The sequence below is a fragment of the Urocitellus parryii genome, chromosome 6, assembly GCF_045843805.1.
Source record: "Urocitellus parryii isolate mUroPar1 chromosome 6, mUroPar1.hap1, whole genome shotgun sequence".
Taxonomy (NCBI): Eukaryota; Metazoa; Chordata; class Mammalia; order Rodentia; family Sciuridae; genus Urocitellus; species Urocitellus parryii.
The window spans coordinates 118359117-118386856 of NC_135536.1; the positions used below are offsets into that span (position 1 = coordinate 118359117).

The 27740-nt window shown below is 36.5% G+C and overlaps 1 protein-coding gene across 4 annotated transcripts in view; it reads right to left on the reverse strand.

The window, feature by feature from the left end:
* The window catches only part of Sin3a (SIN3 transcription regulator family member A), a 59041-nt gene that overhangs the window by 22910 nt on the left and 8391 nt on the right, over nucleotides 1–27740 (reverse strand). For 3 of the 4 annotated variants that reach the window (XM_026387773.2, XM_026387771.2, XM_026387774.2), the window contains exons 2-12: nucleotides 19731–19952; nucleotides 16583–16759; nucleotides 11307–11413; nucleotides 10242–10524; nucleotides 8954–9205; nucleotides 8365–8517; nucleotides 8064–8222; nucleotides 6025–6114; nucleotides 3248–3366; nucleotides 2451–2661; nucleotides 1883–1999 (exon numbers count right to left, since the gene is read on the reverse strand). In XM_026387773.2, coding sequence (XP_026243558.1) covers nucleotides 1883–1999; nucleotides 2451–2661; nucleotides 3248–3366; nucleotides 6025–6114; nucleotides 8064–8222; nucleotides 8365–8517; nucleotides 8954–9205; nucleotides 10242–10524; nucleotides 11307–11413; nucleotides 16583–16759; nucleotides 19731–19919 — 1857 coding nt within the window. In that variant the 5' untranslated portion in view covers nucleotides 19920–19952. The remainder of the gene's footprint in view (nucleotides 1–1882; nucleotides 2000–2450; nucleotides 2662–3247; nucleotides 3367–6024; nucleotides 6115–8063; nucleotides 8223–8364; nucleotides 8518–8953; nucleotides 9206–10241; nucleotides 10525–11306; nucleotides 11414–16582; nucleotides 16760–19730; nucleotides 19953–27740) is intronic. The other variant, XM_026387775.2, reaches the window with a different exon arrangement.

Below are 27740 nucleotides of genomic sequence, written 5' to 3' on the forward strand. Positions count from 1 at the left end.
AAGCTTAAAAAAAGAATCTCTAAATAAGAAATTCTAAAAAAGTGATTTAATAGTCTCAAGGGACTAGTGTTTCCTAAATTCTCTTATTTTGGGGACTGCAGCAGGCATCAAGTATTTCTAGTTCTCTGCCCTCCCCAATCTTCCTGGCTCCTAGATGATTAGATAGGGTAATATAACTACTTCTGGTAAATGAGCTGTGATGAGGTGAGAAGTAATGTTTATTATTTCAAGACTGGAACATTTAGGTGTGTGAGGTCCTTCTGAGCTCTCTTCATTCTAGGGACTAGCATTCAAAATAGTAGCACTGTTAGCATAGGTCCCTAAGTAATTCTCATGAGCAAAATCCACTGTTAAACATGAACACACAACATAGCATGATAAATAAGCCTTCTGTTTTTCTAAGTCACTGAGATATGGGAGTTGCAACACTCCTTCAAATAGTCTATTCTGCCAAATTCGAAGCATATACACACACCCAACAAGCCACACGTCTTCTCCTTTGCCCTTAGAGTCATAAATGGAAAATGAAGATGTTGCCTCTCGTTTGCAGTTGAGAAGGAAAAGGAACAACTTATTGTAACTGAACTGCTGGCACTTATGTTTTCCAAGTCATCTGACCTTGCTAACATAGGTAATAAAGAAATGCTTTCTGTAGTTTGATGAAAGTCCCCATGGGTGCTGGGAATGTGGCTCAGTGCTAGAATGTTTGCCTAGCATGCCCAAGGTCCTGGATTTAATCCCCAGTACAGCAAATAAAACAAACAAAAAAACAACTCCCCATGGAAGTTAAGACCTATCATGATTTAATTTTCTGCAAATGGCTGACACTGTTCATAAATCCTGAGGCCAAAGATGGCCAGCCACTTGCCAGTAGCCAGGCAATAATATGTGGTTCCTTGTTGAAAAAGATATCTCCTATCCATATGAATTAGCAGAGCCACTCAATGTACACTAAACTGGATATACTTAATTTTACATCTGTAAAGATATACATATGTACTTCTCTTGACGGTAGCATAAGTAGACTTCAATCTGAATAATGGGGATTTGATTTTATTTCAGTAGTCCTCTCCTAATATAATAGCATTTTACCAACTCACTAATTTACTCCAGCTCACTCCTTCCCAACTACTTTAACACACAAAGTCCCCAACTTAATTTTCTTCCCAAAGAAGCCAAATCAATATGAATTACATGAGTGAAGAATTTACACCTTAAAACAACAACATCAACAACAACAAAAAACAGGATTGAACCCAAGGGCATGTAACCACTAGCCACATCCCCAGTCCTTTTTTGAGAAAGGGTCTTACTAAGTTGCTTATAGCCTTGTTAAATTGATGGGGCTGGCCTGGTACTTGCAATCCTCCTGCCTCAGCTTCCCAAATCACTGGAATTACAGGTGTGTGCCACCCCACCTGGCAGAATTCCAGTTCCCACAGCAGAATTGGTTTGCTAACCATACCAAGATACCAGGCTAAGTAAGCATAACAATACAGAGAACTTAAAAATATAAATCTTTCAAAACAACTTCAAGAAAGCAATATAGATCTTAAGATACTAATTTTACAGATACATATAAAACACAATGCTATCATTAAAATGATAAATGATAAAAGGATTACTATTTAGTCATCAACAGATGATTTAAAAAAGGCTAATGGCCTAGATAAGTCACACCATAAAAATTTTTTTACTAATACATGAGACAAAATGCAGAAAGCATAGCTACTATCAGTATAAGCATTTACCAAAGAATGTGAGCCTCTGGTTCTCTGATCTTAAAACAGCCAACCTTCACAGATCATATTTAATATATCCTTTCACTTAGTATCTCCCATTTCCACAAACTTCAAATGACAAACTTCAAATGAGTGTATACCTCAAAGCGCTCATCTTCACAACGATAAATATGTTCTTCATACTGAGTCTTCTTAGAACTAACAAAGGTGGAATCTTCAGACCATGATGGAAAGGAAACCCAGGTATCATTTAAAACCTTTGGGTAGAAAAAGAGAGACTGTAAACCTAACAAAAGCTTTCTGGTGATTAAGCATTCTCAAAAAATAGAGGCTCTTTTGGGGGGTACTAAGGTCATTTAAAACCTTCGGGTAGAAAAAGAAAGACTGTAAACCTAACAAAAGCTTTCTGGTGATTAAGCATTCTCAAAAAATAGAGGCTCTTTTGGGGAGTACTGAGAATTGGTGCTCTACCACTGAGTTACATCCCCAGTCCTTTGCATTTTTTGAGCCAGGTCTTGCTAAATTGCTGAGACTGGTTTTGAACTTGCAATCCCCCTATCTCAGCCTTTAGCATCACTGGGACTGCAGGTATAAGCCACTGTGCCCAGCTTGGAGAAGGTTCTTAATTCTATCATCCAGATAAATCCTTAAGCCCTGGTACCACTGCTATCTTCTGAAGAAAGCTAAGAATTCAGGGCTGATCCTTACCTCTTTACAGAGAGGAGTCCGTCCTGTACACTTGGGCTGCTGGTAACTCTTGGGCAAGGCTCGATAGCTAGAGCCAAGCCTTTTACAAGAGGCATAATCTATCTCCATGGCAATGCCCTCTGTGGCTCGTTCCTTTGGAAAGGTTTCCAGATGTACAGATTCCTTATAGCCCAGGAAGTTTTTAAACCAATTAAACAATTCAGGGAATTTCCTGAAGAATCAAACCAAAAACTGGTAAGCAATTAGAGCCATGATATAGTAATCCCAAGGTAAGACTTCCACTATTTGGGGTTGGGTCAGAACTCTGCTACCAGAAACAAATGCCATTGATAATTACTTCCTAAGAAACACCGGTTCTAAGCATTTGGTTTCCTCTTAATAGAATGCTCTCAGATCAATTAAGGTGCTAATGGAAGATTTGCACTGAAACTAGGCAATAACCAGCCTTTTTTTTTGATCAAGAATATTGCTTCAGGGTTCACATAATTCTTAGGTTGTTAAATATAGTCAAGATTCTAGAACCTGGGAAAGATTTGTCTCTACAAACATCAAGCACTTTGTTAGAGAATCAGGAGACAACTAGTCTTGGCCATTTGTAGATAAATATTTCAATGTACACTCTGCCTAATTTCTGATCTCTAGAGTTAAATTAGAAGATCTCTTAGAACTCAACACTGGCATTTGAGTCAATTGACTTATCTCAATTAAATCAACTTTGCCTATCATATACTCTCACAAATCAATTATTACTTTATTTTCTTATCAGAATCAGGGGTTAAGTACCTCATTTTACTTACCCCAGAAACGGAGAGACTAGCTGCACAAGTTCAGCCCGAGAAATCACCTCCTGGTTAAAGATAACAAGACAACGCAGGAAATTTTCATAGGCCTCTGCACTTCGTAGAGCCTTTCGCACCTTATGGAGATAAACAGAAGAAAGATGGTTATGTGGGGACTCAAGGACTTGAACTACTTTTTTAAAATTGGGGAAATTTTGACCTGATATTTGATGATAAAGAAATCAATGTTAGTTTTTAAAAGATGCAATAATGATCATATTTTAAAAGAAGTCATCTTACTAAAATTTTTATTGATAAAATAATATATCATCTGACATTTGTCTCCAAATAAACTAGGATGAGTGAGAAAACATATGAGTCAAGTGTACTGGCTAGGAGTTGGAAAGGGCAGAAGCTGGATGGTATATAAGGGATCATTTTATTCTTTACTTTCATATGTTTTAGTATTTCCACAATAAAAATTTTAAAAATCCTAGAGTATACATCCTTATATGCTTGCTTCTCCAGACCATGTTAGATTTACTGGAGCTTTTTTTAAAAATATTTTTAGTTATAGATTGACACAATACCTTTATTTTATTTATTTTTTTATGTGGTGTTGAGGATTGAATCCAGTGCCTCACATGTGTTAGGCAAACGCCCTATCACTGAGCTACAGCCCTAGCCCCTACCCAAGCTTTTAATGCTCTTCCTAACAGGGGTTTAGAGCAGCAAGAATTTCTGTCAACACTGTTTTCAAACTAGTAATCTTGAATGAAGGCATTTTAAATTAAAGATACTTCTGTCTTCTGACTTGCTCCTTTCCCTTACTTCTATATCACTGAACATTTTATTTACATACTTATTTTTTTTGGTACTGGGGACTGAAGCCTGAGGCACTTAACTGAGCCACATCCCCAGCTGCATTTTTATTTTATTTTTTAATTTTGAGATAGGTTTTACTAAGTTGCTGAGATTACAGGTGTGAGCTACCATACCCAGCTGAACATTTTAATATTCCAAAATATAAAGAAGTCAATGGCACAGAAGAGAGTAAAACTAACCTAACTAGGTGACCAATCTGGAGTTTTAGTTACAAAAGTAAATAGCATTGTAGTTCTTTGGTGGGGACTGTAGACTGCCACCAAACAAAATTCTTTATTATTAGCACTTCCCATTTCCACAAACTTCAAATGACAAAGGAGTGTATACCACAAAGCGTTCATCTTCACAAAGATAAATATGTTCTTCATACTGAGTCTTCTTAGAACTAACAAACCTTTAATAGTAGACTATTCTTTTCATGACTGTCCAGCAATAGATACTGTATGGAATATGAACTTTTAAAGCTAAAGATAAATGTACTGTACTTTTTGTAGTATATGCCTATTTGCTTTTATTAGCTTCTCAATGTATACAAAAGCATATGTAAGTCTAACCCTATATACTCATTCAGCCTCAACGATTAATATATAGTAAATTTTGTTCCTTCTCTTTTCATTTCTTCTACCACTGACAACTTAAAGTAAGCTCCACATAGATCACGAATACATTCTTAATTATGTATCCCTTATTAAAAGCACTAAAAAATATCACTACCTTTTACAGGAGAGGTCACATATACAGAGACAGAAAGATATCATCTGCCTTTCTATAAAAATCCAGAGGTACAAGATAAGCTTAATCACCACCAGATCAATTCAAGCAGGTTCCTACAGTAAGAAGCCCAAATAGTTGCCAGCTACCCCACTCAAAAGTTGACTGCTAATTACCAAGCTAACTCCAAAAAGGAAGCCTGTTACAGGAGAGGAATCAAACTATAATATCACACAACATGGTTTGTACCAGTAATCTCCATTCTGTCTGCTCATTAAAAACACCTGGGGATCTTTGAAAACATTCCATTAAATCAGAATTCCCACAACACTATATGTGTTTACTGCAAATAATTATCACAGCAATTAGAAGATTACAAGTCATTTTGGGGCTGGGAGAATAAGTCAGAGGTAAAGCACACATCTGGCGTATGTGAGGCCCTGGATTTCAATCCCTAAGAAAAAAAAATCCTAAGGGGGGGAAAAAAAACGTTGCTAGGCACATGGGTGTATGCCTGTCATCTCAGTGATTTGGGAGACAAAGGCAGTAGGATTGCAAGTTCAAGGCCAGCCTCAGCAAATCAGTAAGGATTCAAGCACCTTAGTGAGACATTGATGCAAAATAAAAATTAAAAATGTCTAGGGATGTAGCTCAGTGGTAAAGCTCCTCTGGGTTCAATCCCTAGTATCCCTTTCACCCCCACCTCCACCCCAAAGAGACATCTTAAATTCTCAACAAGATGCTGGTACTAACACTTCCCATTGTACAGACCAGGCTATCTATCTATAGAGAGGGCCCAACACCTTCTTTTGAGAGGAACATGACACATTTCTAAAAAGGCTTTCTTCCACCATGAAATGCTGTATATTGTCACAAAGTACTTCACAAAACCAAAAAAGAAAGTGCTACTACTTCTCTAGCAGGGCTAACAGTAGCTGACAGCAAGGACCCAGTTAAAAACTAGAAAGACCTAGGACTGGGGGCACAGTTCCCCTGAATGCTTGCATAGGAATGTACAAGGCTTTGGGTTCAATCCCCAACACTGAAAAGACAGACAAAGAGAGAGGACGTCCTAATCATTTTGATGTCTTTGGGGCGGGGGGGGGGGGGGGGGGGGAGCCTTTTCTGGGAATGGAGTGATTCTCCTTCATCATTAATAGCTAATATGCTAATATCAAACCATATTCATCTTTACTCACCTTATCAAAAAATAATGATTCAGTTCCAACCCCATGCTTGCTGGCATCTGCCATAGAAGAATCCTTTAGGCTGAGCAGTTTGGGTTTCTTCTGCAAAGAAGAAAAAAAAAAAAAAAACCAGATATGTGAGGCTCAAAGTGGACTTCTCTGACTTGTATTTTCATCTCTGTTAAACGGTTCCATTACTGAAATTGCTGCTGATGAATACATTGAAATAAGTAAGAATTCAAGTCACTAACTCACTTTATACCCTAAAAAAATTCTACTGTCTTTCTCTTTGTTTGCCTGTCAATTTGTTTCTCCATCAGAAACTCATAGAATCATTCTACTACCCCTAAAATGTTATCTCCAGAAATGATCACAGCATTACTGTGGAAAACTTTCAGAATAACTTTACTTTTCCTAGAGGCCAAAAGTAACTTAATTTCTAATCTAATACCACTGATTTCTTTTCCTATCAGTTGAGGAAAAAAAAAAAAGGCTATTTATAAAAACTATCTGGCATGTGTTGCCTGTAGTAGACAAAATTCAATCTTTACCCTTTAATAATATTTTAATTTAAAAATTCATTAAAAAATACTTTCCTAATAGAAGGAATAACTATCTCATCAATAATATCCACTCAGAATAATTTAAAGGCTATGCTATAGTCCTGTCATAACAATTTTTTTTCAGTGCTGCAGTTGAATTGAGGGTCTCACACATGCTAGGTACTCGAAGTCCAAGAATTTACTTTAAAAAACCTACTTCTCACTAGAAATTCATAAACTTTGTAAGCAGCAGCACATTTACCTTGGCCATCTCAGAGCCCACATTCATAGGAGCCATAGCCTCTGCTCATACTGCCTATAAAAAGCAGGTGGAAATTGTAAGCTCCCAACATATTGTTTCCACCTCCACCTGCATATCATCAATTATGGGAGGAAAATAAATCCAAGAGTGGAGCCTATCTGCAAAGATGATTCTTGCTATCCATATAGTACCTTTACTGAAGTGAAAAAAGAGAAATCATTAAAAACACACACACAAATTAGGGTCCTTCAAAAATGTGGCAACACCTACTGCGTCAGTCCCTGGGGTCAAGTCATTTGTTCACTAGTCACCTTTTTTAATTTTTATTTTTTAATTGTAGTTGGACACAATACCTTTATTTTATTTATTTATTTTTATGTGGTGCTGAGGATTGAAGCCAGGCCCTCAAACATGCGAGGCAAGCGCTCTACTGCTAAGCCACAACCCCAGCCCCCAGTCAGTCACCTCTTACTATTAGAAATTTCACTAGCTTCTCCGATTCTTCAATGAAATTGTGTAGACATGTTTATTTTTTCCATATTACATATTGCTTTAGAATTCATGTAAGATTTCAACATTTGTTACATCCATTTATTCCTCTTCCTATTATAGTTGCATTGCAAAGAAGGGGAGAAAGCTTAGTTTTCTGTAGACAGGCCATCAGTGTTTTACTATAACAAGAAGCATCATGTGATGGGTTACTAACAGGAGCTTAAGACCTCCTTCTGCTATAGCCCAAAGGCTCTGCCTTGGAGATTAAGATGATATAGATCAGATCTGGCAACCCAACAAAGAACCCTGGGCAGGACAGGCCCCTAGTTAAAGAGTTCTCACAAAGCACCTGGGCTATATTTGCAAGTAGACCCCAGAGACCATCCCCTTATATTTCTGAAACAATTATCAAGCCTAAACATCATCCTAGCAGAAAGCAGACTTAAAGAAGGGAAAAATTAGTAAATCTCATAAAGCCTTAGCAGCAAACAAAAATAATAGCTCATAGCAAAGAAAATTAGAAATAAAACAGTCAAAAAACCACAATAATCCAAGCAACAAATATTATTCTAACATTCTTTTGCAAAACCAGATAAAAAGTTTTGCAATTAAGTTTCTGTGACCTATACAACTTGCTATGAATATTCAGGATCCAACTGTTACCCTTAAGATAAGAACACACAATCAAATCTAGAGTACTTGTATACTGGGACTGCTTGTGGAAGTTAAAATGAGTAGCTCCTGCCCATTCTCACCTTCACTGGAGGTGTGGTTCCTGTTCCAGAGTGCCTGCGGATTTGGCAGCCATTCTGGCTGGGCCTCTGTGGCTTGTTGTTGAGTTGGGGCTTCTTCACAGTGCCTCCATGGTCATTCCTCACAGAATCAACCTTCTCTGCAGTTGTTTTGCTTAAAAGCTGATTAAGACACATGCAAGAGATTAATGCTCTGATCAAAGCAAGTTAAGTAGCATCTAGGAAGTCCCATTCTGATCATGGCTTACCAACTTATCTAAGATGACAATTCTAAATAGTGCAGTTTTTCTAAATTAAAGCTTACCACAGAGCTGTTGGCGTCTGGTAGAAACTGTCCAAATTCTGACAAAAGATCTTCTTGGTTTTTAAAGAGACGAGCCACCTGGGCATATACCTCCTGCTCAGTCAAAGCTGGAGTATAGTTTCCTCCAGCCTCCTTGGCATTACGTTGTTCTTTCTGAGGAATTGCAAGTAGGAAGAGATCATAGTAGAGGGCCACCGTTTTCAATCACATACCACTGAACACTTTCTATAATATTTGATGCTCCTATATCATCTACATAGGCTGCACTAAAAAAAGTCTATGTTCTTGTTACTTGTTTTGACGACAGACATTTACATTGAGAAAGAACAGAAGATGCTGATGACAATTAATTACTTTTAAAATTAGGGCAGTAAATGTTAATGTGTCTGGGTGGTGGTGGTGGTGGTAGTGGTGGGGGACTAACTGATAAAATATTAGAGAACTTTCTACTCTTATAGTAGATTAACCAGTCTACACAAATTGCCCTCTAAACTTAACAGATAAAACATGTATTCATTTCACCAGCCACTGACCGGATGATACAGAGCACTCAAATTGGGCAAATAAAACTGACTTTAAGGACACTTACCTGATATGTGTGCAAAATCTCCAGGAACGCTTTGTAGATATCTGGTTGGCCCTGGAATCTGTTCTTGATCTTATTAACATAGTTGATGGCATGATTAAATTCCACAGGCTGATTGTTCTGCAAGGATGGGGCAGTTCCCAATGAGATTGTCACTGGTGTGTGAGGCTGGACCGGTGGAGAACGTGGGGATGCATATGGTGGGAGTGGGGGAGTCTGCTGACTGGCTGGAGTATGTGCTTGTAACTGGGAAGGCTAAAAAGAAAAAAAACCTTTATTCAAGAGCATAGATGGTCTGACAAAGGGCTAGAAAGTTCAAGCTAAAAAGAAACAAAATGCCTGATCAACTGATATCCTTTACTTCTCAGGGCAGGCTAGTTTAGCTCAACTCAAATCATACTAGATAGGGGTAGGAGATGTAGAGGTATTGCAAATTATGATACAAATATCTTAAGTCTTAAACTTTCTAAATACAACCTTGAAACTGGAGCCATCTCCATTATAGAGAAGAGTTTTTCATGTGCTCACTATCTCAATAGGTACACAAAGGAAAAAAAAAAAAAAAACCACTCATTCTATATGGATCTTTAATTTCAAAGATAACAACACTTTAATTGTTGTAGTAACTCACATAAAAATGTCTTTTAGACCAGCTCTGTCCCGTAGACTGTGAGATCACGAAATGTTCTCTATTTGCACCATCCTGTAAAATAGCCACTAGCCATATGTGGCTACTGAGCACTTAAAATGTGGTCAGAGTAAATGAAAAGCTGAATTTGTTTAACTGATTTAAATTAAAATACAGTCATATGTGGCTAGTGGATAGTGTACCAAACAGTGTGGGTCTAGACCAACAACACACCATCACCACCACCACCATCAAGATCTTCTAGTCTGATATGACCTAACCTGAAAAACAGAATATCTTTTGCAAATAACCATGTGTGACTTAGTACCCTAAATTTAGTGCCCTATTTTAGTACCCTGAATTTGACCATGGTAAAATGATCATTTCCAAGCTGGGTACAATGGCACATGCCTGTAGTCCCAGCTACTTGGGAAGCTGAGGTTAGAGGAAACCTTGAGCTCTCACTGGTTCCTGATATGTCAATTTAAATAGATACTAAATATGTGATATGCAAATGTGAGCCACATGATAGTGATGTCTACATCTTCTCTAATGAAATCTTTGTGATTTGTCTATTATTTGAGTTTTATAAAGGGAAAATGTCAAGAAGGATGCTTTCTAGGGGATACATTTCATACAACGCAGTATTTTCCAAGTGCTCACCTTGCTAACTTTGGCAGGTGGGGGCTGAGGAGCAGGTTGAGCAGGAGCTGGAGCTGACTGGGCTGAAGGCTGAGAAGGATGCTGGGGTGGTGGCTGAGGCTGGGGCTGGATGCCGTGGGTGGGGATCTGATGAACCTGGCCAGGAGTTGTCACATTCACCATATCATTGGTCTGTACTTCAATTTTATAGCCAGGAGGCAAGAAGGTGTTGAAACCCATGATCAGGTCAGGGTGGCCTTTGAACAACTGTGACACACGGCTAATCACTCCTGGAGTGTCAATGCTGATTAAAAAAAAAAAAAAAAAAAAGGAAAGAAAGAAAAGCAGGTTGATGAATAGCAGGTTTAATGAACACCCTAAGGAAAAAATTTAACTAGGTGTTCTCTAAAAAGAAAAATATAAAAAAAAATCAACCTGTATAGTATAATAATTAATGACATAAATAATTCTGAAATTCTAAAGCTAAGCCCAAAGAGGCCTCGTCACAATTTTGAAGAAAATACAGTCATGGCAACAATTCTATCAAGAAGATTCTCAGTGAGTCTAAAGTTGTGATTCCTGAGCAAGATTCAACCTTTGAATTTTGCTATTTCTTGAAATTAATACTTGGCTTTGGTGGAGGTACATACATTTGCCCTTAGCATGTTACAGTTTAGTAAATGCAGCATTTACAGTTACCAAAAAAAAAAAAAAAAATCAAACTTTGATAAGCCAAAATAAACCATTTTCTGGGCATGTTATTCTCTTGCAATAGTGAGCCATGCCAGAATACTAGGGTATATTAAACTAATCCAAAAATCAAGTAGCCTAAATTATTATTGGTGTTACTCAACTGATTCAGATACAGCATTAAGAAATATTCTAGGTAAGAAAAATTTACCAATAGGGAGAAAACAAAAGTCTAGTGGCCAATATTTCCATCAATAAACCAACAAATAAGTCCGTAAAATAAAAGCATGATCCTGAAAATTCAACCTCCAAAAGGGGACATCCAACAGATAAGAATAAGTCTCCATCTAAAAACAACATGCCAACCACAAACTTAAGTGTAACCACATCTTTTACCTCTGAGATTTAAATTCCTTCATGATGTCAAGGAAATCATTGTAGACCTGAGGCTGACTACCAAACTGTAGCTTCACCTGGTCAAGATAGGACAGTGCATCTTCCACCTGAGGCAGGAATAAATCTCAAAGTTATAAAAAATTAAAACATAAACAAAAATCACAAGAAGAAAGGCTTTATGCATAAATAAATTCAAAACAGTAAATGAAATATAAACATAAAGTATTAGAAATTAGCAGTGGGTGCTAATAATAAAATTCAATCTTCAAAATCAACCTAAAAAATCTGTAGCCTTGCCCTGGACAATTCTGGAGAAAATGATCAGTAATTAACAATCACAATAATGCAGCATGATTCATTTCATAAGTATTAACATACAACATGGTGGGCCCCATGCAGACACTAAAGAAATCAACAACAAGTAAATCACAGCCACTATTCAGTAGAAATTTGTTTATATCTAGTCAAGAAAATCATAACACAGTGGGATAAATGGGTAATCACCAAATACTTGTACAGTGCATGGAAATGGCATTGCCCTTCCCCACAAAAAGTGAGGACAATCCATAGATAAAGTATAAACTGAGACCTAATGATGAGTACAATTTGTCAAAAGTACAGATTAGCAAAGAAAGTCAGAGGAAGCAGCATGGGCAAAATCCCAGACAGGACATTAGGTGGCAAAACATTTGGAAAACTGAGAACAGTTTACCTTGACTGGAGGATAAGTATTGACAGGAAGAGTAAGAAGAGATAAGACCAAAATAACAACAAAAACAGACTCTAGATCCTGAAAAAAATTATACATCTTATTTAAAAACAATTTAGATTTTTAAAAAAGCATTTGTTTTATTTGTAATTGTACAATGACACAATACCTTTATATATTTTTTATTTATGTGGTTCTGAGGATGGAACCCAGTGTCCCACACATGAGGAAAGAGCTTTACAACCGAGTCATAACCCCAGCCCTAGATTTTTATCATCTGCATTTTCATGTACTCAATTTGACCAGTGTTGTGGGGGGGGGGGGGGGGGACCACTGGTGCAGAGCAGGATAGACAGCCTAAAATAGAAAAGGAGGAAGACCAGTTATGCTATGGGACTAATTGGATAACTCACATTAGGAACGGTCACTTGAATTTCAGTAATGGTGAAGAGGAGACAGAACAGCACATATGCAAAAACTTTTAAAAGATTCAAATATCAGGGCTGGGGTTGTGACTCAGAAGTAGCGCACTTTGCCTGGCATGTGTGAGGCAACTGGGTTCTATTCTCAGCACCATATAAAAATAAATGTCTGTCAACAAAAGATAAATAAAATAAATAAAATTTAAAAATAAAAAAAAAAAAAGATTCAAATAACAAAATTTGGGGACTGACCAGATGAGCTACAAGGAAGAGCTGGCATTCAAAAGTGACTGGCCACAAAAAGTAAAATGTTTGAAGGGTTACAAAGTTATGAGTCTGATCTAGAACAACTCAACTTTAAGTTACTCAGGAGACATCTAAGGAAATCCCCACTAGATGTTTCCTTTATATTCTGGGATAGACATTTTATATTATACAAAATAACAGGCTTAGGAAAGTTTCAGAAATAATTTGGCCAATATGGCTCCTCAGCACTTTCTTCCAGCTTCAACAACTCCTATCCATTCAGGACACTGTTATAAGGCAGCATCTTGGAATGCTGATTTAAGCCACACTTTTTGATATATTATGAAATGGAACATTTATGTTCAAATAAACCATTAAATGATGCTACAGTCTAAATGTTGTCCTCCAAAATTTATATGTTGAAATTTAATCACCAATGTGAAAATATTTACTTGGATCTTTAGGAGGGGAAGTCATAAAAACAAAACCTCATGAATGGATTAGCAACTTAGCAGAAGGGTTTGTGGAAACTAGTATTGGTCCTTTTTACCCTTCTATGTTCTGCCACATGAGGGCAGTTTTTTCCTCCCCACATTTTTTTATTGGTACATTATCATTTTATGTACTGATGGGATTCATTGTTACATATCATATATTACACAATATACAATATAACAACATAATTTGGCCAATATGGCTCCTCGGTACTTTCCTCCTCCCTCAACAACTCTTACCCATTAGGGACACTGTTTTAAGGCAGCATCTTGGAAGCAAAGACTGGAACCTCACCAGACTTCTAGATCACCTAGATCTTGAATTTTCCATTCTCCAGATCTATTAGAGGTAAACTTCCATTATTCATAAAATTACCAACTCTCAGGTATTTTGTTAAAGTAGTACTAATGAATAGAGACAAGTAATATTTCAAGAGTTGTCTAAGCTGGGCACAGTGGTAAAAACATAGTCCCAGCCAGTCGAGAGCTTGAGGCAGAAGGATCACTTGAGCCCAGGAATTTAAGACCTTATTGGGCAACATAGCAAGACATGGTCTTAAAAGCAAAAACAGAATGGTCCAAATTTCAATTCTGACTGTGGTTATTCAGAGTATTTCAGTATTGTTAGGACACATATTGTATACTGGTCAATTCCTACTTGTATGATACTTCATAAATTACGTGACAATTTCTGTTGAGATTCAATAGACTAACTTATACTCAGAACTTTCCTTTTCAATGTTTCATTAATGGCCAAGTTGATTGAACAAAAAACTGTAAGGTATGCAGTAGAAACAAAAGATTTAGGAAGATACTTAAGAACAGCATTTACCACCACGTGACAAGTAAGAGTTATCAAAAATATAATATGAAGTTGTGTGCGGTGGCACATGCCTGTAATCCCAGTGGCTCAGGAGGCTGAGACAGGAGGATCTTGAGTTCAGAGCCAGCTTCAGCAACTTAGTGATGCCCTAAGGAACTCAGTAAGACCTTGTCTCTAAATAAAATACAAAAAGTAGAACTGGGGATGTGGCTCAGTGGTCAAGTGCTCCTGAGTTAAATTCCCAGAACCGGGGGCGGGGGGAAAAAAAAGGCAAATTTAAGCTGGATAAGGTGTCACACATGCCTAATGACTTGGGAGGCCAAGGCAGGAGGACTTCAAGTTCAAGGCCAGCCTTGGCAACTTAGTAAGACCCTGTCTCTAAATGTAGCTCCAAGTAAAGCTCCCCCGAATTCAATCCCTAATACTTCAAACCACACACTCACAAAGAGTTAAGTTTATAGAGCTGCCAGTGTAGCTCAGTGCTAGATCACATCCCTAGCATGCATGAAGCCCTGGGTTCAATCCTGAGCACTGCAAACAAAAAGGAGCATATTATAAGCTTTTCTGGAAGGTTAAGATATTACCTATAGAATATAGTATTAGTACAGCATTAAATCACACAAAATCAATTAAAAATGTTTTTCAGGAGTTGGTAGGGTGCTAAGCTTACAGAAATATTACATTTTGCAATACAGTTATCATTCTATAAGCAACTTGTAAAGACATTTTAAGAAAAACACCAAATTTTCCCAATGAGCCCAAATAATTTGCACTCTTATGGATGGTGCTATAGTCATCTCTTAATCACAAGAACTCTACTAGATGCCTAAAATTTGATAGTACTGAACACACTAGGTATTTTCCTATACACACTTTTTATGATGAAGTTTTATTTATAAATTAGACATATAAGTAGATTAACAACAATAACTTACCTTGGATATTACCAACCTCAGCATACAATTTTCCCCCTTCTTTATTGAGAACTTTCATATTTTCACTTAAAAAGAAGTACTATAACACTTCCCTTTAGCATATATGAATCGCCAGCACCACTATTCTTGCACTTTGGGGCCTTTATTAAGTCAAATATTTAATACTTGAGTGCAAAACTGTGATACCACAACAGTAGGCCTGATAATCTCACATGATCTGATAACCAAGAGCACTACTAAGTGAATAACAGGCAGGTTTTCAGTGCTTTAAAATGCATGAGGCATCTATAGAGAAGTGAAGCTTGTGTTCTCAGCTAACCTTGTCTCTGCTTACTTAAATATATAGTATATATATTTATATTTATATTTATAGTATAGATATGATGAACAAAGGTATGATTTACATCCCACTTTGGACAGAGGGAGAGTGTAAGATTTCATCATACTATTCAGGATGGCAGGATTCTTAAAATTCATAAATCGTTTTATTTCTAGAATTTTCCATATAATATTTGCAGACCTACAGGTAACAACAGAAAGCAAAGAGAAGCAAGTGAAACTGTGGCTAAGGGGGGACACTAATAAAACAGGGAAAACAGAAGAGTATATTGTTCATTCCTAACTGCAATAATTTTGTGTGCTCAGGCTATTATAATCAAATGAAGATCTAACATTTATCTCATTATGGTTATAATAATTTTCAATTCATATTTCCTAGAAAAACTGAAACCTGGTGTACTTGCTACAGCAATCATATAGTTTGAAAACACTCAAGTAAGCAGAGACAAGGTTAGCTGAGAACACAAGCTTCACTTCTCTATAGATGCCTCATGCATTTCAAAGCACTGAAAACCTACAGCACATATTTAGAAGAGATGAAAACAATAACATCTCATTCACAATTAGTTTCCCCCAAAGGAAAGGCATTCCCAAAAGGAACATATGTTTTACTAATGATAGCAAATCAGTTACTCATAAAAAGGAATAAGAACAACAAATAAATAAATAAAAATAAAAAAGAAGAAAGGACTAAGAAGCAGGCACAGTGGCGTACATCTATAATCCCGGCAGCTCAGGAGGCTGAGGCAAGACGATCACAAGTTCAAAGCCAGCCTCAACAACTTAGTAATACCATCTCAAAGTTAAAAAAATAACTGGGCTGGAGATGTGGCTCAGTGGCTAAGTGCCCCTGAGTTCAATCCCTAGTACATATGTACCTACGTACATATATACATAAATAAATGGAATAAGAACCACCATATATACTACTGAACGGATTTACTGGACAGGCTTATAGCCAATCATGTGCACACAATAAAAGTCTTATATGATATTAAGAACTATAAGTTCAAAAGGAAGCAACCCAAAACTGGATTTTAAAGTTCATTTTGTATGAAAAGTCCTTGAATTCTAATAATATTTGAGTATTGTGCATTCATATATTCCACTAACATTTCTTACAGCTATTCTTCTCTGGATCAGCACTAATGTCAACATGAAAAACAGATTTCAAAACAAAAAACAAAGTTTCTCTTGATTCAACCCTTAGTTTTTAATGTTAAAAGTTGTAACCACCACTAATAGGATAAAGCTATTGTTTCCTACTAAAGATAAACTTTTGACCCAAAAATGGGAGATGAATACCACCTTGAGCCTCTGAAACTGCTGCTGTCCCTGCACTGGTGCAACGGGTGGGGCTGGATGGGCATGACTCTGGACAACTTGGCCTCCGTGGGGCTGGACAGCTGTTGGATGATGATGACTGCTATGAACTGCTGCTATGGTGGGCCCATGACTACTAGAGTTCTGTGGTACAGCAGAAACCTGGGATAGACAAAATACAGACAAGAAATTTCAAAGCTTGTGCATTCTTCCTCAAACACATTTAGAGAAATAACACAAACGCAAATGCACAAGGCATACCTGCATAGCTCTGAATGCATAAAAATAATTTATTAGAAATCCAAGTTTCCCACACAAGAGAATTAATGAAATTAATTACAGTTCATCTATACCAATTGTTTTGTAGCTATTAAAACTACAGAACTTAATGCTTCTTAAACTCTATGGTTAAGGTTCAGTTTTCCCAAAAAAAGAAAATTTCTAAAAAAGTGAAATAAAAAAATCAACTACATAATTTTATTAGATTTTACAGATATAAAATAACAACATCCACCTGGTATAAATAAAAGTTTCTAAACACTCAATTTCTGTCATCTCATTAGAGGCTAGTAACCAAGTGTACACATCAGTCATTTGAGGACCACATTTTGAATGGTACTGATAAAAGGAGACACACACATACACACACACACACACACACACACACACACACACTAGAAAAGATTTTGAACCCTAGACAACAAATACATAGCAAAATGTTAGCATTTAATTTTATGGAAGTGGAATTAAAAAAGATTTTTTTAAAGATATTTTATTAGTTGTATGTGGCCTTTTATTTATTTTTATGGGGTGCTGAGAATCGAACCCAGTGTCTCACACATGCTAGGCAAGCGCTACTACTGAGCCACAACCCCAGCCCTAGAAAAGATTTTTATTTGTTTTATTTCACTTATCTTTTACTTGCTACGATGACCAAGTATTAGTCATATACTGCAAAATGACATTTCCGCCAACAACAGGCCATACATATAAGATGGTGGTAACATAAGATTACAGTGGAACTGAAAAATTCCTACCATTTAGTAGCATAATAGCCATCACACAACTCAGTATGTATCTGCAGTGATGCTGGTGTAAACATATTTACTCTACTGCTACCAATCTTAGAAGAGCATAGAACAGTTATGTATAATACATAATATTTGATAATGATAATAAATGATGATGTTATTTACCATACCATACTCTTTTGTGCATGTGTAGTACTGAGGATTAAGCCCACAGACATGCTATCACTGAGCTACATACCCAGACCTTTTTATTTTGAGATAGCGTCTTGCTAAGTTACACAAGCTGGTCTCAAACTTGCAATCCTTCTGCCTCAGCCTCTTGAGTAACTGGGATTATAGGAATACAACATTGGCCTTTATCAATATTTTAGAATGTACTCCTACTTATTAGAAAAAGTATAACATAAACAGTACCACAAATTATGCTGGTAGCAGTCTCATATATTCTGTGTTTATTTTTATTGCCTCTTCAAGAGGCCATGTCAAGTGACTTATCTATACCACCTGGGTTTAAGCATATTCTATGATGTTTGCATAATGACAAAATGTACTTCTCAGAAAATGTTCCTGTCATTAAGTGAGACAATTATACTTTCAAAGTTAAAAAAAAAAAAATTATTGAGTTGCTAGTGGTTTGGCCCCAAATGTTTTTCTTTCAATCTCTTATCCTCTTGTAAATTTAGGGATAAAAAAAGTACCTTTCCCTCCATTTTTATTACAACAAAATGCTGTATAAAATTTCCAAAGTACTTTTACTTTCCTATTTCAAAACCACTAATCACAAAAAATAACTAATGACAATGTACATGACTGCTTCATACCAAAATAGAGTAAATGACATAAAGTTAATTTCTTCTAAGCAATGTAAGTTGTATACCACAATATAAAGAGGGAATAAAGCTTTTTTTTTTTTTTTTCAAATCATCATGGGTTTATATAAGTTACCCAGGGGAGGGCGTAAGGAAAGAGAGAAATAACGCAACTAAGCATTAATCTATGAAATATTACAAAACATATTAGGACTAAAACAAACTATTTAAATAATTCTATAAGTTCTAATGTATCTCTCACAGGAAGAGGTATTATTCTGAGATTATATATTTCAAAATGTGTGTTTTTACAAGTTTATTGGTTTTTATGACTCAACTGGAGTTTATGTTTGAGATGGCTGGTTTTATATAAGCATATTACAGTTTCCAGTAGGAATACATGTAACTAACCCTAGTGTAGGAAACAGTCATGAACTAGTTCAGATAATAAAAACTAATCACCGAAAGAAAACAAGCAACTATTTTTCTTCCAAGTTCCAATCATCTAATAGCAGACTGGAGAAATGAAATGAGCATATTTACGTAGTTCACATCATAATGCAAATAATACACATTAAAATATAGATCATGGGCTGGGGATGTGGCTCAAGCGGTAGCGCGCTTGTCTGGCGTGCGTGCGGCCCGGATTCGATCCTCTGCACCACATACAAACAATGATGTTGTGTCCGCCAATAACTAAAAAATAAATATTAAAAAAATTCTCTCTCTCTCTCCATCACTCTCTCTTTAAAAAAAAAAATAAAATACAGATCAGTATAAGGAACAGTTTTTAAAAAATGTGTCAAAAGAAAATAAAGGTCACATCAATATGATTTTAATTTTCTTTAGGTACTGGGGATTGAATCATCCAGGGCACTTTACTACTGAGATTGCACATTATTTTTGCTATTTTTTATACCTTACACATACCTGTAAGATTTCTTTTTTTGGTTTGTTTTTCTGGCCAAACTTGCATAGTTCTCATTATTATTATGTATTGGGGATTAAACCCAGGGCCTCAAGCTTGCTAGGCAAGCACTCTACCACAAAACTATTAACTCAGCTCTTTTGATTTTATTTTGAAACAGGGTCTTACTAAATTACCCAGATTGTACTCAAACTTGGGATCCTCCTACCTCAGCCTCCTGAATAACTGGGATTATAGGCATGTGCCATTGCATCTGGCTTGAATTTTTTTTTAAACATCTAACTCAATGCTTACTATAAAATTTCTAACTAGATGAATCACTATCCCTCCTTCCTTACCCCCCCCCCCCACTAGTTCCTATTTACCTGGTAGCTGGGTGTTACTGAGTATTGAATTCCTGTAGCTGATTGCATGGTCTCAGACACCGCTTCATATACAGGAGGGGCAGGGGCAAGCACCCGATGCTGGTGAGGAAAAGCGTCTGTGCTGCCAGGGATCCGACGCTGCTGGGCCGCATACACCGGTGACTCCTGGTCATCCAAACGTCGCTTCATTCTGCACTCATGCTCAGGGATACACTTCAAAACCTGCAAAAATCAAAAAGCAATGAAAGCAAAATAATTTTAATTCCAGTATGATGTATACAACTCAGGACCAGTCACTCAGGTTTAGTGTAAGCTTAACTCCCAGAACTGATTATCAATTTCATCTTACAGGTGGTCACTAGATAGTTCAACCGTGCACACACACACCTTATAGTGAAAAAGTTAGAGTGGAAAGACAAAAATTTAAATAAAATAGTTTTAAAGTCACCTCCAATTTAAAAACACAAACACAGCCCTTTTTCCCCCTTTCTAGTGTGCTCCTCAAATGCTGCCATTCCTAATATTAATTACACAATCCACATGCTGCAAAAATATTCTTTCTTTCTTTCCTTCCTTCTCTTCTCTTTTATTTATTTATTTATTTATTTTTATGTGGTGCTAAGGATCGAACCTAGGGCCTCACACATGCTAGGCAAGCACTCTACCACTGAGCCACAATCCCAGCCCCTTATTTCTTAACTCTACTCAAAACCTAGTAGAATTAGGGTCTGATTTTAAAATATCAATTACTTCAACAATTAAATGCTATCATGGAAAGAACACTGAGCCAGGAGTAAAAGGACCAAGGATATACACATTTCAACAAGTTCCTTGTTTCATGTGATTTTCAGTTTTCCAACTAGCAAATAAGAAAGTTGGAACAGATCATGTCCAAGGTTTCTTTTGTCTCTTTCTTACATTCTTTAATATAAGACACAATTTCTTTAGCTTACTAATACTTTATAAAGGACATTTTCCTTCCAACAGGACACAAAAGTAACAAAAATAGAACTTTACCAGAAATCCTCTTGGGTCTTTTCAGAGATTTTCTAACATCAGTACCACTAACTCAAGCATAATGCAGCATAGTTAAGAAATTAGGCTCCAAGATGGGCTGTAATCCCAGTGACTTGAAAGACTGAGGCAGGAGGATCTCAAGTTTCAGACCAGCTTTGGAAACTTAACAAGACCCCATCTCAAAATAAAAATTTTAAAAGGGCTGGGGATGTAGCTCACTGGAAGAGCATCCCTGGGTTCGATCCCCAGTGTGTGTATGTGGGGAGTGTGACCAAGCCTCACCACTTTCCAATCCCAGAAACTCTGAAAAAAGGCATTACTCCTGTAATAAGAAACTAAAAATTAGCTGGGCACCGTGGTATATGCCTGCAACCCCAGCAGCTCAGAAGGATGAAGTAATATATACTTAGCCTGATATTTCAAAAATTTTCATAGATATTTTCATAATTTTCAGATAAGGGGTTAGAAATATAGATTTGCACATGCTACTTGGTACCTGGAAGAGCCTCTAGTCAACTAACTATGAACACTAAACCTCAAGCCTATTTTGTGATGAGAAATTGGTTCTCATAAATGCATAAAAGTCTTGAAGACTTTTGGACTGCTACTTCTACCTATGACTTAATCCATGTTTTTTTGGTCTTGGTTTCTACTGGTTTAAAAATTGTATGTTTAACTCCTCTGAGATTAATCTCTCTAAAATCCAAAACCAACACTTATAAGTGATAAACCATGTGTGTGCAGAGCACAGCACAAAACTAAGGAAAAAACACTGGACACCTGTCAAATAATTGGATTCTATTCAACTCTGACATAAAAGCTTTGTAACTCTGGTCCTGTTTTCTCATCTACAAAAAGGGGAGATTAGACTACCTTAGTGATTCCTAATGGCAGGTGAGTGGATCAATCTACAGCAAAATGGAAAAAAAAAAAAAAAGATGGTAGCAAGTTTTTCATAGATTACTTAAAGTACTAAGGTTTACTCTAAGATCATGCTCTTTTTTATTATTAAAATATCATTTACTTTATTAAAGTGACTGTCATTTTATAAAATATTTAACTTCTTTCAGCACTAGAGTTTGCTTTCCAGACCATGTTTACCACACTTAGGAGGCTCTCCAGGGTGGGAGCGTGCTCTGAACCATACTTTAGTCCCTTACCAATCACTACTCATAATTCTCTTTCCTGTCTCTCAAATCGCCACCCCTTTATTTTAGGCCTTCATCATCCCTCATGTAGACTGTTGCCAATACTCTCCAGCATCTCTTCTCCTCTAGTATATCTTCTACACTGATTTCAAAATCACCTGCCTCAACTGAATCTAATCTAGCTGTAAAATTATCACTGGCTTCTATCATTGAAGACACAATCAAAATTCTTTTGTTTAACCTACAAAACTCTTAAGAGCTTGGGACAGTTGTGTGCCTGTAGTTTGGCTACTGGGGAAGCCGAGGAGGGAGGATCACTTGAGTCCAGGCATTTGTGACCAGACTGGGTATCACAGCAATACTAGGTCTCAAACCAAACCAAACCAAATCCTTCTTTACTAATTGGAGGAGAAAGTTAACTTACTGATTATCTTCATCCAGTCCCCACTCTGTCATCCAGTCCTGCCAAATGTTTTCAACATTCCCTTAAAGAAGTTCAAGTCTATAAGCTTCTTCAAGGTAGGGTCCTTTTCAACTGTGCATTCTCCACACTCAACTATAGTGTCTTCCTTAGCCATAGGGGATTGATTCCAGGACCCCTCCATGGATATCAAAACTCATGTATGATAAAGTCCCTTATATAACATGGTATAATACTTACATATAATCTCTGCATAGTCTCACACATATATCCTCCCATACACTTTAAATAATCTCTAGATTACTTATGTTTCAGATCTGAGATTGAATAAATCTGTGAATGTGGAACCCATGGATACACCAAGTCAATTCACATGAAGATCTGGAGATGTGGCTCCGTGGTGGGGCACTTTGACTAGCATGCATGCATTCTAAGAAAATAAGCAAAAGTAATACTTAACATACTGAATGCCAAGTACCATTTAATACAATTGACAAATATGAATTAATTTAACCCTCAAAACAGCACTGTAAGTAAAGTATTGTTATTTTATTTTATAAACAAGGAAAACTGATACACAAAGAAGTAAACTCCCCCAAACTGCACAGCTATTATGAAGCAAAGATGCAATATAAATCCATAAAATCTTCCTCCAGAGCCTGGACTCTCAACCACTTAACTATTCCAGCCCTAACACAAGAGAAGAAATAAAGAATCCCTTTACTTAAAGCACATGTGCACTGTGCAACTTCTGCATTCTTTAACCTAACACACATTTAACTAATTCATCCTTTCTGCAGCCTCAACATAGTAAGAGGAATGCTTTGGCAGCATTCATTCACATAATTAGCAAATTCTCAGTGAGTAAACATGAAGGTGGCAGATGATATTGGCTCTTGCCCTTGAAAAGCTTAAAAACCAGCTGGGAAGATCATATACAGCCTCACCAGTAATCAAATAAGTGTAAAATGATATTTACATCAAAGCAAGTGGCAAAAATTAAAACAAAATCATAATTGTGTGGATGAAAATATGGGAAAACATTATTAATGGAAATTCTAATCAACATACCCTACTTGGTTGGCATCCTAAACTTAAAATGTGCATAATGTTTAACCTAGCATTTTTCACTTGTCTCTATCCTATACATTTATCAAGTATATCTACTACAGAGTATGAAAATCTAAGTGTCTAAATAATAGTTGAATGAAGTTGACACAAATGTAGTATGGAAAGTGACACAGCAAATAGATCAGTATTCACTTACATTTACAGATATAAATGAGGCAAAAGTGAGAAAAGCTACCAAATACATAATGTTTGATCTCATGTATGTGTACATACAATGAACTTGATTTGTGCATTTCATTTTATATAAAGTTTGCATCAAATGAAAAATGCTATAAACACAGTGACAATAATATACATGCTCAAATACTGGGTGAAAGTACAGTTAATGTCTGGAATTTTACTGCAAATTGTATTAAGAAATTAGTTTAGATTCATAGATGAGTGAGATGTATGATAAAGCCAGTATTCTAAAAGTGATAATAGTAAGCTCTATGTAGTGAGTATATGGGTGTTCACTACAAAATTCTACAAACTTTGCTGTATATTTGAAGATATCCTTAATAAAATCTTGGAAGGAAACAAGGGGCAGACTCTATGAGGCCAGTCTTAGCAACTAAGTGAGGCCCTTTGCAACTTAGTGAGATCCTGTCTCAAAAATAAAAAGGGTTGGGGATGTGGCTCAGTGGTAAAGCACCTCTGGGTTCAATCCTCAGTTAAAAAAAAAAAAAATTCAATTACAGATTTAAAATTTGGGATGAATTAGGAAGTACAGGATATATGTCATGAAATGGTAAAGTAACTTTAAAATTACAAACAAAAATAGACTTTTTTACATTCTTTGCCAATTCATTCATCCCACAAATAATTACCAAGTGCCTACTAACTGCCAGGTATTGGACTTAGTGTTAGGGTTCCAGGACTCAAGAGGGTATTTCCTGCCCAACAACAACCAAGTCTTCCATACATGGCTATAATAAAATGATGTGTTCCTCAAAACAATCTTATCAGAAAGACCTAGAACTCTTATTTTTTTAAATTTTTTATATCTCTGTACACAAAGTAGAGTCACACCATTTGTGTCTTTATACATGTAGTTAGGGTAATGATGTCCATCACATTCCACCATCTTTCCTACCTACCCCCATGCCCCCTCCCTTCCCTTCCCCGCCTTTTCTCTATCTAGAGTTCATCTAATCCTCCCATGCTCCCCCCAGCAACCCCATTATGAATCAGCATCCTTATATCAGAGAAAACATTTGGCATTTGGTGTTTTGGGACTGGCTAATGTCACTTAGCATTATATTCTCCAATTCCATCCATTTCCTGCGAATGTCATGATTTTATTCTCTTTTAATGTTGAATAGTATTCCATTGTTTATATATACCACATTTTCTTTATCCACTCATCAACTAAACTCTTATTTTGAAGGCAGTTGACACTCAAAGAAATCAAGTGACTTGTTCCAAGTCATATACTTGGCTAAAGGAGCAATGGGTTGGTTAAACTCTTTCTCCTTAGAATACCTTACCGATCTATAGTAGGAAAATTGTATGGACTATAAAAATCCCACTTGTAGAGGGGTACAGTGTAGTTCAAGGTTATAAAGTATTTGAATGTCAAATGGTAGGGCCACAGAGTCAGACACAGAAGTATTTTCAAGCACTGCTTCAGTTCACATTATTTTCATCTGCCACTATGGTCTTCAAACCATTTCAGATTTGAAACTTAGGGTTAGCAGAACTCTATGAAGGCAAAAAAGAGATTCAAAAGAATTAAATGATAGAAAATAGAAGGAACACTAATGTGAATAAACAATGGCACTGAAACATTAAAAACCATCTGGTCACACTGTAATAAAAAGTGAGAAATAACTCCAAAGCACCATGCAAAGGAATCATAATTCCCAAATAAAACAAGGTGATTCTGACATTACAGGGGAAATTCTGGAGAAGGTTACATTTAGGGAGCAAACGTGATATATTTTAGAGAGATACTGAAGGGCAAAGGTAAAAGCTAAAGACCAATTTTCTACTCTTTATTAACAATGAAGAATTGGCCTCCTAGAAATCTAGACATTTATCCATGATTATTAAAATTCAAATGAAAAGTCCAACTGTATAGAAGCTTCTTAACTTTCTCACATTAAGTTTCAAATAACTGCCTTAACAAGGACCATTTTAGGGTGAATAAACTCAAAGTAAGAGTGTATGTGAACTTCAAAATGCCCTATTCCAGAAGCTAAGACAACTTAAGTACATTTTTTTCTTTCTAAAGTGAAATTAATTTTCAGCTGACCCTATAGTGCCTCTTAATTTTGTACTGATATTTTTAATTTTAAAACTATACTGAGATTATCTTTTATTGGTAGTCAACATGATATAAAATGTGTCCTGGTTAGTTTATTTAAATGAATATTCAAAAAAATTGGAAGTTCCTCTTCAAAAGCAAAGAAATTTTTATCAAAACATTATGTAAGTAAATGTAACTTTATCTTGGTACAATTGCCCATGATAGTCTGCTCCAAAACCTGTCCGAAAATCCACCTCTAGTTTAAAATCTGCTAAGAAATGGAATCTATTCCAGAATAAAGGAGAGGCATTTTATTTGGAGTTTACATATTGCTTAGAATTATAGCTCAGCAAAATAAACAATTCATTCTTCTCAAAAGCCACAAGATCTAATACCCAAGTCTCAATTTTTATATTCTTCTAATGTAGTGGTGACCACAACTAGGGAGACTCTGCCTCACTCCCCACCCAGGCACAAATTTAGTAATGTTGGAAGACATTTTGGGTCATCATAACTTGTGGGGGAGAGGGAGTGTCCCACTGGCATCTAATGGGTAGAGATCATGGATGCATCAAAATATCCTACAAAGCACTGGACATTCCCCACTACACATATATAATAAATAATTATTTGGCCCAAAACATCTGTAGTATTGCTGAGGCTGAGAAATCTTTACCACTCCATCTGGCATATACCTTTGGTGAATGCTGGTGGGATTATGTCCCGTCACGTGACAACTTTTTTTTTTACCATGGTACTTTAGAATAGTCATCTTGGCTATGCAAAGATATCACTGCCTTCTTTATGTCTTATTATTCAACTTTAACCATTAGTATACCAGAAAATCTTTTCATCCTCATCATCCAAATGTTTATTACAGTTGCCTGTTTTGAATGTGTGTTAAACATACAATGCAACCAACTTCTCTTAACTGTCAATGCACGTATCTGGAATACAGCCATTTCATAAACTCTTGATTCCAGGTACCTTTCCACTAAGGTTCTCACTTATCATTTCTGGGTTTTTGTTGTTGTTTTGTTGCCCCTACATCACATCATCAAATGCAATATACTGAAAATTTACTTTACAATTTTGAAGAGAGAACAGTCATCTCCTTTGTTATACAACTGCAAGCATTCACGTTTTTTAGGCCAATTAAGTACAAATTCATATACATACCTGCCTTTGGCAACCGTACATTTAAAAGTCACACTGGCTAAGTTTTGATGTATAAATATCCTAAAAGCAAAAATACACCCTTAAAGAAAACTGGAATGGTTTTTGATTCTTGTTCAAAAAGTTCTGAATCTGGGGCTGGGATTGTGGCTCAGCATAGAGCGCTCGTCTAGCATGGGCGGGACCGGGTTCGATCCTTAGCACCACATAAAAATAAAGGCATTGTGTTGTGTCCATCTACAAAAAAGATATTCTCTCTTTAAAAAAAAAAAAGAAGCTTACATTTTGGAGAGAAATACACACACACACACACACACAAAAAAAAAAAAAGTGACAAATGCTAAGGGGAAAAAAAAAAAGCAGGAAAGCATTCTTGAAATTGTATATAACTGCCAAAGAATATCTCACAAAAAAGGTAAGTTATGGGTAAAGGAACTGAGGGAGCCAACCATGTAGAAATCAGTGAGGAAGCTTTCTAGGCAAAGGGGATATCCAAATGCAAAGACCCTCAGGCTTACAAACTCTTGGTATTTTCCCAAAACAGCAAGGTTATACAGCTAGAAAACAATCAGGAGACTATTAGTAGGAAACATAGCCAAAGAGGGTATAAGACTTGTTCTTGCAGTTTATAATAAGGACTTGGATATAATACTCAAGACTGAAAGAGGAAACCGTTGAATGGTTCTTTTTGGGGACTGAACCAGAAACACTCTACCATTGAGCTACATCCCCAGCCCTTTAGTTTTTGAGACAGGGTCTTGCTAAACTGCCCAGACTGGCCTCAAACTTGCAATCTTCCTGCCTCAGCCTAGGATTACAGGCCTATGCCACCATTCCCTGCTCAATGGATGGTTTTAAGCAGAGAAGTGACATGGTCTTAGGTTTTA